Source organism: Podarcis vaucheri (assembly GCF_965113315.1).
Source record: "Podarcis vaucheri genome assembly, chromosome: 5".
Classification (NCBI taxonomy): domain Eukaryota; kingdom Metazoa; phylum Chordata; class Lepidosauria; order Squamata; family Lacertidae; genus Podarcis; species Podarcis vaucheri.
This window is the reverse complement of record NC_138763.1, coordinates 5,276,903-5,290,932: the sequence shown is the minus strand read 5'-3', so window position 1 is coordinate 5,290,932 and position 14,030 is coordinate 5,276,903. Positions and strand designations below refer to the sequence as shown.

The 14,030-nt window shown below is 43.4% G+C and overlaps 1 protein-coding gene across 5 annotated transcripts in view; it reads right to left on the bottom strand.

The window, feature by feature from the left end:
- The window catches only part of DIS3L2 (DIS3 like 3'-5' exoribonuclease 2), a 203,649-nt gene that overhangs the window by 145,724 nt on the left and 43,895 nt on the right, over positions 1-14,030 (bottom strand). For all 5 annotated transcript variants that reach the window (XR_014220095.1, XM_082223950.1, XM_082223951.1 and 2 more), the window contains one exon: positions 12,724-12,825. Coding sequence is in view for 4 of the 5 variants with exons in the window: in XM_082223950.1 (XP_082080076.1) it covers positions 12,724-12,825 (102 nt within the window). In the remaining variant the exon portion in view is untranslated. The remainder of the gene's footprint in view (positions 1-12,723; positions 12,826-14,030) is intronic.

The window sequence follows — 14,030 nt, the reverse complement described above, 5'->3', positions numbered from 1 at the left end:
CTGCACCCACAAGCCACCCATCCCTCCACACCCAGCTTACACCACGTTTACTCCTGGGTACCCCTTGGTCCAGACAGGAACCATTCCAGCAGCAACAGAAACATTTGCTATTTGCAGACATCTGGATATGCCTTCAAATAAGTATCCTCACATCTCAGTGGGCTATCCTTCAGTTATCCAACCAGCATATTTCTGTCCATAGCTCATAAGCACATTTTTTATATATATAAAAGTGGGAAGACTGTGTGTGCTCTTTTCTGATGTGATTTATGCTTTCTCAAGTTCAAATAAATACAGCACCATTAAAAAAATTGTTAATGCAGAGCCCTACAAGTTCTGATCGTACCACTGGGGGTGGGGGGGGTGAGAGAGGGAGAGAGAATCGTTTTCAGGACTTGTTCTGATATATAATATATAACTGATATATAAAATAAAATTACATTTAAAAAATAATAATAACCGACTGATCCATTAAAAGGGAATGGTTGGGGGAACCCATCCAGATGGGAGGGGTATAAATAACAAAATTATTGTTTAGAATTATTATTATTATGACTAATCTAACTGACCAACTGAACACCGAAGCCTAATTTTTCAAGGGCTCAGTCGGTAGAGCATGAGACTCTTAATCTCAGGGTAGTGGGTCCGAGCCCCACATTGAGCAAAAGATTCCTGCATTGAAAGGGTTTGGACTAGATGACCCTCACTGTCCCATCTGTATAATTCTAAAAAGCAGGCTGTGTTTTCATTCTGCCCTCTGCAACCCTGGGGAAGGCTCCAATATTCTGTGGGCCTAAAGGGCAAGAGAACTCCCCTCCCCCTCCTCTACACACGCACACCCCAAAACAGCATGGGCACAGGACCCACACATTTCCACCATCCGGCATCCATTCTGCCAATCCCCTCTCCCACATGTCAGGAGTGCAGAATAGAGTGAAGATCCTACGGAGCCCTGCGTTCACCTCAATACGTCCTTCAGCTCACCAGGGACCCTGGGAAGTTGCCCGACCTGGTTTGATGCTGATGCCAAGCCCCGTGAATAGTGAATTAATTGCTTTGTGCTCCACCATTGTGCCACATCTGCCAAAAAGGCTGCTATAGCCACCCAGGCTGGATCACCAGCAGAGAGGTCGCGCCAGTTAATGCCCACATGGCACTCCTTGGCCCCGCTCCTGGGTTCTCTCATGCTAGCATGGTGTGACTCGTGAGATTACACCATGGAACAAATCCCCGAAAAGGTATTTCATGGAGGCTACGTCAATCCGTGACGCCTCTGAGTCCCCGTTGCTGGGCAGCAACAACAGGAGAGGGCCAAGTTGACTTCTGGTGCTGCTTCCGGCTTTCCGGAAGCACGTGGAGGGAGACCGGGCACTGGAGGAGACACATCCTTGGTCCAATCCGGCAGGTCTTTTCTTACTATGCCCAGCCACCGTTGACAGTTCAAAGAAGCCAGGCTGGAAGAATTCACAAGGAAACCACTTCAGCAACTGCCGGCGGCTGTTTGCTTACCTGGAAAGCATTTAAATTGCAAGTGACGCAATGCAAGTCACAGCACTTGGTTCCAGGCATCGCAGAGAAAAGAAACCATTGCATCACCCTTTGCTGCCATCGCGTACATCTGCTTATTTTAGCAGGCAGCCAAAGAGAGCATTCCAAAAGACAAAAGTGGAGGCCGGGGGGTGGGGGGGTGGAAATGTGTTCCCTTGGGAAAGGACTTCCCACCACAGGGAGGGAAGAGGAAGAATCAACTCTGGAGGACCCACAACTCACTGGAAAAGCATGCGCCTCACAGGCTGAAGACCCCGGGTTCAATTTCAGGCGGCAGCACTGAAGAAAAAGAGCCTGGAGGGTCACTGCCAGTCAAAGAAGACGGTACTAGGTTAGATGGATCAAATGCCCAACACAATATAATTGAATTTTGAATCTTTGTTTTTATATCTCATTATGAATTTTGTGGGAATCATTCACCTTGGTTGTTTATTTCCTGATGTGTTTTATTGTTTATTACTACTTTGATTATGTTTGCAATAATGCAAATATTTTCATGTTGCAAGCTGTTGTGGGCATGGCTTTACCTATGAAAAGGCGCCACACAAATAAAAAGATGATGATGATAGTTTAAGCAAAGGTTCGTGTGTCTACTCCATGCCCTTCAAAAAGATGTCCAGATAAATTAACTGCAAGAAACGCAAAGCAAATATTCGGCCTCTATTTTAACTTGCCCTCACACTCCCACCATGAGATGTCATTGCCATTTTACAGATGGGGAAAACTGAGGCTGAATAACAGCAACTTGCTCAGGGCTGCCAAATGAAACTACGGCAGTGGTGGGACCTAAACTACATGGCTGAATCTCTTCTTATATCTGCAGCAACCCAGTTGTCCAATGTCCCAAATATCTCGGTGGCCTTGAGGCGGGGAGCCTCTGCCTCAAACACTCCTCAGTTCTGAAATGCTGAAATGTGCTGCTGGGTTCAACCAGCAGAGAGGCTGCTCCATCTCCCTCATCAGATCACCAGCCACCAAAAGCTCCCCACTCCCCGTAAGACACACACATACCAACAACAACAGAAGGTGATTTGCATTCAGAGGGACCTGAACTCTCAAGTGAAGACTCTGTTTCCTTTAAGAACCTTCCAGTTCATAGCTGGAGGGGGAAAGATTAGGCATCAATCAGCCCCCTCCCTCTGCTTTTTAAGAGCCAAGTCTCAACAGCCAAGCCGTCCTCAGAGCAACGTCTGTCCTCCATGGGCGCTCTCCAATGTCCTGCATCTAACATCCTGCTATTTCCACTACCACGCACTGTCTTCCTATTATTCAGCACTCCCAGTTCAACACTTTGAGTCTCTCCTGGAATCTGGGATCTTTCTAGGGTCACTTTGGCCTAACTAGTCACACTTGTGTCCATTTTGCATAATGTGAAACTGGCACTAACAATAATGTCAGTCGACATTAACAATAAAACTATACCATCAGTCCTGATTTAAGCTGCCAAGCGTCTCTGTCATTTGACTAAGGTTGCTCAGTGAGGAAGCATCATGGCTTTGTCATCTAGCTTTGGAGCAAGATGGGCGACGTACCTATTTACCCAGCCTGGAAAATCACACATGTGGCTTCTCCAATTTCGCTTTATTTTTGTAAAATAAATCATGACACGGTGTAATATTTCATATGCTGTTGTTCATCTGAGGTTGTATTTACCTAATTTTAAGACCTGCTAAGGAACAGATGGTTGTTATTATGTCCTGAGATGTAAAATTACAGAATTCAAAGAGTGTGTACTTTCTTTTCCCCATGACTGTATATTCCTGCAGTATGGGGATGAACAGCAGGACAACAAAAATGGACTCTGCAAACCCTCGTGGTTGCTAAATGACTAATACTTCAACCCTGGTATGATTCATACCCACCATTCACTGCAAAGGTCACTCCCCTGGCTACATTTGAACATATTTCATATAGACGTCAATTTTGCACGAATACCTACCTGGACATTTGGAGGGCTCATATTAACTTACAACGTTTAATCTAAGCTGCATGTACTGATGGTTATTGCATTCAGATTGTGAAATGCTTTTTGGTTATTAATTATACACTACCTTTTCTTTTATTGTCTTCCATTTTTAAGTTTTGCTAAAATTGCAAATGAAACAATTAAGTTTAAAAAAGGATTTGTAGCTGACAGAGCTTGGCCAGGGCATTTAAGGTCTTCAGAAATTCTTACTGGGCCTTAGAAACTGAAAAACGGGGAAGAAAGAAAGAAAAAAAGAAAGGAAGTTACCGTATTTTTTGCACCATAACACTCACTTTTTTCCTCCTAAAAAGTAAGGGGAAATGTCTGTGCGTGTTATGGAGGGAATGCCTACGGGTGGCATGCCTACGGATTTTCCTCCTCTAAAAACTACGTGCGTGTTATGGTCGGATGTGTGTTATAGAGCGAAAAATACGGTACAGAGTGTCTCGGGATCTTCTACCTGCGCACGCCCATAGTCCATTAGGCTCTCCACACTGATAGCTGTGGGAAGCGCCAGTTCAGCCAGATGCTAAATCTGACTCCAATATTAAGTGGTTCAACTGAAAGGCTTGCAGTTGGCCAATCAAGGCCACTTCAGAGATAAGGAGGAAACAATAAGAAATGAGAAATGCATTTTGAAAGCAGTGTTTGCCCAAGCCCCAAAAAGCTCAGAGGAAATTACTGTAAAGAAAAGTATGACCCAGCCCTGACAAGGCCACTTCCGTTCTCCCTGCCTTTCCTTTATTTAAGTTACAGTTGAAGCCACACCTAGACTGGACCTCTGCCATATCTCAAGAACTGATGGGATGCAACCCATGGGAAGGGATGACCTCAGAAACTAGCTAGAGCTTTGCTCCCCCTCCCCCCCTCACATCTGGGCCTTACAAAATCTTTGAACAGCTCAGAGGTCGACCATCTGCTTCTGTGCTGTTTGGGAAGCTCGGCTGCTAGCGTGGCAGCTCCCAGCAGAAGTGCTGCTTTGACTGGGGATGGCGCAAAAAGACAGGGCATATTCATAAGCCGAGCGAAGGGCAAATTCGCACCACTGTATTTATGTAGCACCAATGGAGGATTAAGACCAGCAGATGCTCCCTATCTCTCTCCGGTAGGTGAGAATAAAGGGTGACCAGATCTCCTAAAAAGAGGCCTCCGCTACCAGGTGATGGCCAGATGTTTTGGATTACGATTCTCAACGGCCCCAGCCAGCACAGCTGAAGGCTGAGGCTGATGAGAGCTGTTGTCTCAAACATCTGGAGGGTACCTGATTGGGGAAGGCTGGTCTGAAACGACCTGATAAGCAACCAGTGGCCAGAAGACGGGCTTGTCCAGCTAGCAGTCGCTGGTGGGCCCCTTTTCAGTCATCATCCCTCAGTGTCTACAAGAGAAGGAAAAGTCTCCTTAGAGAAAGAGATAAAAGAGTTCCATTCAATATCACTGTAAGTGGATGTTTTCTTTTTCCAGCAAATCTTTTCCTTCTCCAACAAATGCAGCCATCACGACCCACCATATCCCAGTTCAATTATTGTAATTTCCCAAGGCAAAAAAGTGGGATACATTTCCTAGGGAAACGATATATAAGGAAATGAAAAGGATGTTTAAAATAACCTTTGTAAACAAACAAACAAAACCAGAAGCTTTTCTTTTGGGAATTATAGGGACAGTAGTACCTAAAATGTATAGAAAATCATTCATGTATGCTTTTACAGTGGCAGGAATGTTATTCGCCCCAGAATGGAAAGAAGCAGAAGTCCCAGCAAAGGTAGAATGGATACAAAACTTACGGAATATGCAAAAATGGCGAAACTTGCCAGAAGAATAAGAAAACAAATTAACAATTTTTTAAATAAAAGAATGGAAATGGTTTATTGAATATTTACAGATAAATTGTAAACAGATAAGAACATTGGCAGGATTATTGTAATAACCTGCAGTTTCATAAAAGTATATATTTAAAGAAGGTGAATAAATGAGCAAGTGAAGTTAATTCGGATACGCCATTTCGTTATCTTGATTTCTTATTCTTCTGGTAAGTTTCACCATTTCTGCATATTCCATATCTTTCTGTTAACCTCCACACTGTGGGGCATCCCCTCCCATTAACCTCCAATGCAGATGGTGACCCAGCCCACTTCCCAGCTAATAAAATGACGGAAAGGAAGTGAGAGTGTTCACTTCGAAGGACCACACCCTTTGCCCTGGGAAAAGACTTGACTTCTGCTGCACCTTCAAAAGGAATTGCAGGCCAGGAGCAGCGAGAGAGGTCAGCTGGGCTGACAACTGTTGCTTGGAAGTCACTGTCTACATCCGCACAGACCTTTCCAAAAGGACGCCAGAAGAAGTCTTCAACGGCAACCAGTTGCAAAGCAAAGAGCAATGCATTCTCAACCACAACAGGCCTCCAAAACCCAGATTGCAGAGAGCAGCCCCCAATCTGCACAATCCAAGGGGTGAGAAAGATTTGCAGGAAGAGAGATAAGGAGAATATCTTGAGCAGGAGGAACTCCACAAACAGGGAGTGGAGAAAGGTCCACTCAGTTCCTCTGCGCCATTGCCCAGAGCTGCTGAAAAGGCCATAGCTCTGTAGAAGGGCATCTAGTTTGCATGCAGAAGGTACCAAGTTCAATCCCTGCAATCTCCAGATGGTGTTTAAAAAGACGCCCTGACTGCAACCCTAGAGAGCTGCTGCCAGTAGGCCAAACTGAGGTGGATGGACCAAGGGCATGACTTGATGTAAGCCTGTGTTCATTACGATACATTACAATACAATAAACTTTATTGTCATTGTCCGATACAGAACAACGAAATTTGGGGGGGGGGGGGTCCTACATAAGACATTCAAAAGCAACAAGCCTGCTATCCCAGCTATCCCAACCTGATTAGCCCCCTAAAAACTCTGATACCCCATTTTAAAATACAATATACTCCCATAGAGACTCCTTACACTGTGTTTAAAACCAAGATCGCATTTGGATAGAAACTGTTTCTCAGGCAGCTAGTCCTAGTCTTGATAACCCTGTACCCTCTTCCAGAAGGCAGAAGCTGAAAGAGATCATTTCTGGGGTGCGCACTATCCTGCGCTATCTCTGCAGCTTTCTTATGGCACCTGGCAGCGTAGATTTGATCCAAGGTGGGAAGAGTGCACCCAATTATTCTCTCCGCAGTCTTTACAACCCTGGATAGCATTGTTTTTTCCCTGACTGTGCAGCTCATCCAGCCAACCAGAACTTCCAAACAAGTAGTCTCCATGCCAATGCCAGCCATATTCATCATCTTATTTATTTATTTACTTACTTACTTCTTTTCCATTGTTTTAGGCCGCCTCTCAAGGCTACCACTCCCAAGGCAGCACACATTAGAACCCTTCAAGCAACTGGCCATAAAACTGCAACAACATAATGTCTGCTGTCAATTTTATGCTAACAACAGAACTCTCTTTTTACATTGTGGTGGTGTTTGTTGTTTGCATCTTCTTAGCATCGTTTCGCATGTGGTCGTTCTGTAAAATCTTTCATCATATATCACTTCCATTTTTAAAAAATATATATGAAGCAATTAATACATTCTTCAAATAAATAAAAAGAACTGTAGCAGCAGCAAATAGAACAGTATCAGCTAAACATATCTCTCTCTCTCTCTCTCTCTCTCTCTCTCTCTGTGTGTGTGTGTGTGTGTGTGTGTATGCAATAAAATCCCAACATAAACATCATATGAAAGCAGTTTGGAACGAAAAGGTCTGGAAGCCTAGGCAGAAGCTGCATGAAGCAAAAGCCGCTAAGATCAAGCAGAATTTGCTGGAACCAGGAAGGAGTCAGAATTCACCTCTCAGTGCTTTTACTGGTGCTCACGGATCTTGGATCTCGATTTTAAGAGTGCTGGACGCTGTTTCTCAGGATATTGTATGAAGAGAAGGATATTGTATTGTCAGAAATCCTACTACAGTTAGAGATTCCAAGGCAATGCTTAGGACTTTTAACAGCCCATAGAAGTAGGAAGAGCTGCAAAATAAAACTCGGGGTGGGAAGCCCTACCAAGGCAGACCAACGCATGTTAGCCTGTTCACAGAGTCAGCCCAAAACTCATTCCTAATCTGGTAACTATTAGGGGTTTAGCTCTCTGCAGAGATGCAACTTTTTCATCAAACAATGTAGGAACTGGCAGTCCATGAAGAGGCACCCAAAGGTGCTATAGCTGAGAAAACTGCCATTCAACACAAGCAGGTAAGGGGTATCTAAACGGCAAAATTGAAAATGACAAAAGAATTGCCATCTGATCCGATCTAATGTATAAATCTAACTATCAGCCACAAAAAGGAGTGCCTCTCTATTTCCAAAGGAAATAAATGATCTGTGGCAAAATATTAATCTTGAGTGTATTAACTTTATCCCGAATTCTAAGTAATGACCATCTTTCTAAATCATGAGTTATTTCTGTCATCTACTTCCAGCTCTACAGTATTCTATTCTATGACTCTACTTAAATTCAATTTAATAATTTGAGAAATACGTCTAGGATCCAAAACATGCCTCCAGGCACCAACAAAATTGTCAATTAGTGCATAAACTGGGTAACTTAATTTCGATTTTAACCAATTAACTGTATAGCAAGAAATTGCCTCAAAATAATTAATAAATTATGTTAGCTCAGATGTGGATGATTCAGGCCTACTAATAAATAATAATAATAATAAATCATCTGCATACACAACTATTTTAAATCCCATTTGTTCATGCACAAAACCACAAACCTCTAGTCTGCCTAACTGTATATGCCACCACCTTCAAATATAAATCAAATATCGAAGGAGAAAGAGAAGAGTTCTGCCTTGTATCTCTCTCTAAACCAAACACGCTTGAAAGAATTCCATGTGTTCTCACCTGTGACTGAGGAGACAGATATGAGAGTCTAATCCAATTCATAAATTCCTGAAGAACCCCAGTTCCCCCATGCACCAAAGTAACAGAAATAAACTGCCAATATATTTTGTTGAACTCTTTTTCAGCATCAAGAAAAAGAATAGCAGTCACATCAATTATACTACCATATGAAGCAACAAAATCTGCTACCAACCTTACAGTATCTGCTCTCTACCTTTGACAAATAAAGCTCACCTAATTAATCTGTGTGTATTAAAGTTGCTACCACAGCCCAAAGTCTGCTAGCAAGTACTTCTGATAATATCTGCACAACTAGCAAGTCCTTTACCAGGCTTTGGAATAATACAGATACGAGTATCGCACATAGACAAGAGAAGGGTACCTTGATCAAGAGCCTTTATATAAAGGCAAAACAAATAGCAACTTAAAAAATTGAATATACCTCCTACCATCCTATAGAAAAACCATATGGCCCCAGAACTTTCCTAGCCTTCATACTATTAATGGAATTCTTGATTTCATCCCTCTGCAAAGTCTCTGAAATTCCCTTTGCTGCAAATCTAACTGTGGAAGGACTGACATTTCACATTCCAAAGTCTCAATATCCTTCCTATAGAGTAGTACCTTTGAAATCTAAATTTATATCCTTTGGCGTTGAGTACACATTATTGCATACACCCTGAATCATAATTCTGAGTTTTATTGTTCTTCTAAATGGGAAGCCAAAATCTCACCCAACGTCTCTCAGCTTTCCCGATACTTCTGGCACAAACATATCAATGCAAATTCGACCTGAGCTGAAACTAAATTATTCAGCTCATATTTAGCAAGTTGCAAGTTTTGATAAAGATCCCGGGGAAGGACACAATGCAAACTGACTTAATAAAGACTTGTTCTATCCAAATTCTTCTCTTGCAAAGCCCTACGCTGCTGTTCATAAGAAGCACTTCCCATGATCTTTCCCCACAGGACAAAGTGGAACCTTCAACATTTACACAATGATGCAGAGCACCGGAGGGACTCCTTCCAATCATGATCCCCCCCAAAAAAAAACATTTTTAGTAGAAATCAAAGTAAATGTTGTTATCTTTTAATGCTGAAGATGACATTGCTACATTGCCTTTTAATTTAAACAGTTCCTGGCTTTCTTGAAAACTAGCGGAGCACAGTTTTCAACACGAAACGGAGACGTTTTCTGAACGTGCAAATATCTCAATCTTCAACATGTATATTTTGTTTTGGTTTACTTTGCATTTTCCTCTCATCTTGAAAAAAAAGCATGAAGCTTAAGCTACTATTTGAACTTGAAGCACAGAACTGTACCTTGAACATGTTTCCTTCAGATTTCTCAGTGTGCAATGGAGTTATTGCATTTCAAGGAAACTTATAAGCCAATGAAACACCAAATGAGCAACTTAAATAAATCTCTCATTTTGCTTAGATAAGTAAGATCTAGCCATAAATAAAAACCTATAAGCGAAAGACTGTCCAAACTAGGAATTTTTGATCTCCTTCAGAATATGCTAAGGCACAGGTTTTGAGCACTCTCAAGTGGAAGAGAGTTCCAGAGATAGGAAGCAACTCTCAGCAACCCATCTCTGTGTGAATCTCTGTAAGTACAGGGTGCAGCAGTTACAAAAATGAGAAAATAAAATAAAAAATTCCTTCCAGTAGCACCTTAGAGACCAACTAAGTTTGTTATTGGTGTGAGCTTTCGTGTGCATGCAGAATGGCATTCTAGGAACCATTAGGAAAGTGAACGAAAATAAAACTGCCAATTTCATAATGCTGTACTACAAAACTGCAGAACAGCTGCATTTGGAATACATTTGGAAGCTACAGTATACAAGCCTGGTTGCCTCGCCTCAAAAAAAGGATATTATAGTATTGGAAGAGATTCAAGAAAGAGTAACCAAAATTATCATGAGGGTGGAATGAGTGCTGTGTGAGGAGAAAAGGCAAGAAGGAGGTGGCATGATAGATGATTATGAAATTGTGCATTGCAGGGTACAAACCAAATAATAAGAAGCTTTTCTTCCTCTCTCATAAGACTAGAACACACGGACATCCAGGGAAGCTGAACGTTGGAAGAGTCAGGACAGGCAAAAGAAAAATGCTACTTCACAGTAAGAATAGTTAGAACTATGGAATTTGCCTGCTGGAGGAGACTCTTGAGAGTCCCATGGACTGCAAGAAGATCAAACCTATCCATTCTGAAGGAAATCAGCCCCGAGTGCTCACTGGAAGGACAGATCGTGAAGCTGAGGCTCCAAGACTTTGGCCACCTCATGAGAAGAGAAGACTCCCTGGAAAAGACCCTGATGTTGGGAAAGATGGAGGGCACAAGGAGAAGGGGACGACAGAGGACAAGATGGCTGGACAGTGTTCTTGAAGCTACCAGCATGAGTTTGACCAAACTACGGGAGGCAGTGGAAGACAGGAGTGCCTGGCGTGCTCTGGTCCATGGGGTCGGACACGACTAAACGACTAAATAACAACATGCAATTTGCCCCTGCAAGGGATGGTAGTGATGGTGGCCACCAACCTGGGTGGCTCTGAAAGAGGATTGAACTAAAACACAAAGAATGGAGCTGTCAATGGCTCCTAGCCACATTGACTGTGTTCTACCTCCTCTGTCAGAGACAGGGTGCCTCTGGAAACCAGTTGGTGGGAATCACAAGTTGAGAAAGCACTGGCGCTGAACTAGGCGGGCCTTGGGCCTGATCCAGCATGGCTCCTCTTGTGTTCTTATGCTATTTCAGCACAATGTGAATAAGACACACATCAACATCTAAATGATGTTGGGCTTAGTGGTAAAACATTTGGAGGAGGGTCTCTTGGATACACGAGGTTCATGCTGTTGAGGATTAGCTAAACACTGCTAGAGCAGGCAGTCTGTTTTGGGAAAGGCATTACGTGGATTATACGCTTCCCATTAAACTATTGTTCCATGCTTCTCTTCCTTTAGCCATTTTATCATCAGAATAGTTAGCTTCTCAAACATTTCTTCTCTGGCAGATCCAAAAGGATCCGAGAACAAAGGAACATTGCAAATACAATCGGGGCGAATTTTTAATGCGGAACATTCGATTGGGAGCAACAGGTAAGCGGACTTTTCCAAAGCGTGGATTCCAAGACACCCATACAATTCAATTACATTGCAAATGAGTCCATGCTGGTGGAAGAAAAACAATTCTAAGAAAAATTAGTTCCATGAGAACCAAAGATGCAAATAGGCACAGAATGACAGCAGTTATATAAGAGATTGGATTAACCGTAATCTAGCGTAATGTGTCCATGTTTAGAAAAAGGCTTGGAAGGCAAGGACTTAAATCAATCGTTTCACGAAGAGCTGGATGTTAAAGGAAGCAAACAATCTGTTGTACTCAAGGCATCATTCCTACAAGCAAAGGGGGGGGTGGAGGGGTGGATGAACAAACCATAACAGAAGATTAAGTATTGTGTTGGCTTGCCCCTTGTTTTCAGATCAGTTACACCCATCTGCACTTCCCTTCGTCCTTCAAAATAGGAAGACCTTTAACTCAAATTAACTCAATCCTAATAATATTCAACTCTGTCTGGGCAAACCCATCGCCGCAGGCTTGTCCCGCACTCTCTCACGGTGGAATTAACACCTCAACACATGGGACTGCTTAGGGAAACGAATCCCATTTCCCCTCGGATTTACAAATTACCTAATGTTTGGTTGCTAACCTCAGGGTGAGATTGAGATATTTACTGTGCAAAGCACACGGAGGCACCCAAACAAGAGTCTCTAAGCAATTATGGTCTGGGAGACAAGACGGCAAGGGCGAGCGAGCAGACAAGCCAGGGTTCTCTCAAGGCAATCTTTATGCCTGTTCAATGGCCAAGAACTCCTATCCAGCGCAGAGTCAAAAAAATAAGGTTAAGGCGGTTTAAATGCACCACAGTAAGAAAAGCAAAACCAAGCATTCAAGGGCCAGTGTAGTAGGATAAGACCACAGAATGGACACAAATCACAGTCCTCTGCCCTTAAAATAAAAGCATTGTTATATACTGAAGCAAAAAATAAATAGGAAAATAGAAAGCCTTATCAGAACAAGAAGTTCCACTTTTTTGAACATGCGGAGGGACCCACATGAAGCTGCATAAAAAGCAAAGGTACACGGAAAAGAAAAATTACAAGGAGGTTAGAGCAACCATCACCACGAGGAAAACATTGAGAAGGTGATAGTTGGCCGAACAGGCATATAAATTTGAAAAACAGCCCCATTCACGATTGCTATGGACTCTGCGAGAAAGGGTCAGAGTCTTAGTTCCAAATGAATTTAACTGGTAAGGTTGAGCACTGACCTTCCACTGATCTTTCGGAAGCAGAGTCACCACCACGATGTCACCGTTCAGAGCTCTGTTCCGAGCAACGACGCCATCAATGAAGATATCTCGGGTGCTGTCCTAGAAGAGACAAGGAAAGAAACGGCTCTTACACAGAGGAAGAGGGTTTGGGAAAGCTACAAGTGGGTTTCAGAATGCATCACACCTCGAGGACAACAAACCAAGGGAGGTCATGAGAGTCTTTTCAGAGCCTGCACCTGAGAAGAGGGGAAAGTCAGGGATAGTCAGTCTCATCTGCCTCTTAAAGGTTCCCTTGGGGTGCATACAAGAGTCAAAACCCCAAAACAAGAAGCCTGCCCTTTGATCTACAAGGACACCCAAGGATTTTTGAAGGTAGTAAATGGTCTGCAACTAGAGAGGAAGCAACCACATATTCACATGGTGAAGTGTGCTTCTACTGGCTGACTACTATTTGCACAGACACAGCTAAGACCCTCCTTTTGGCCTCAACTGTGTCTCAGAAGAACTTGCTTTTCACACCAGACAGCTAAAGCAGAGATGGGGGGTCTGTGGCACTCCAGATGTTGCAGAACTATAAATCCCCATCATCCATGAAGACCTCCCTCATTTGTGCCCAGCAGGGTATTATAATTATAATTATTTTGTATACTGCCCTATACTGCAGGTCTCAGGGCGGTTGACAGGATAAAATCACAATATAAAAACAAAAAAATACATCATCAAAATAAAAACATTAAGCCCTTGTTGACTCCGCTTGGAAAAACTCCGTAGTTCAGTGATGAAGCATCTGCTTTTGCTTACAGAAGGACCAGCTTCGATCTCCAAAGGTAGCTCCAGGTAGGGCTCAAAACTGTCCCCCGCCTGAGACCCTGAAGAGCTGCTGCCAGTCAATGTACCTAGTGACCCCATAGGTCTGGCCCCCCTTCTCCCCTGGCCCCAAGCCCTTCCCGAGCAGAAGCGTGTTCACCGAAACAGCCCAGGAGAGCAGGCTTCTCGGTTTCACGGTTCTGGAACGGAAGTGCCGCGCCATGCAGCCTCGTGGGACTGCCTCGTGGTGAAGCCAGAGGGAGTCCTCCGCTGCCAGGAATTCCAGGCCGCTCCCAGGCATGAAATCCGGCAAGTGGTGTGAAATGGACAAGATAGCACAGCGCTCAGGGAGAAGGGCGACCATCGCAGAGAGAAATTGGATCCCGAGCAAAAGCTGTGCTGGACCAATCCCACCGAGGGGATGAAAGCACAGCCGACGGATAAGTAGCTGGAAATGAGATGTGCTGGTGAAAATGTCTTCTGCCGAGGCAGAGAAG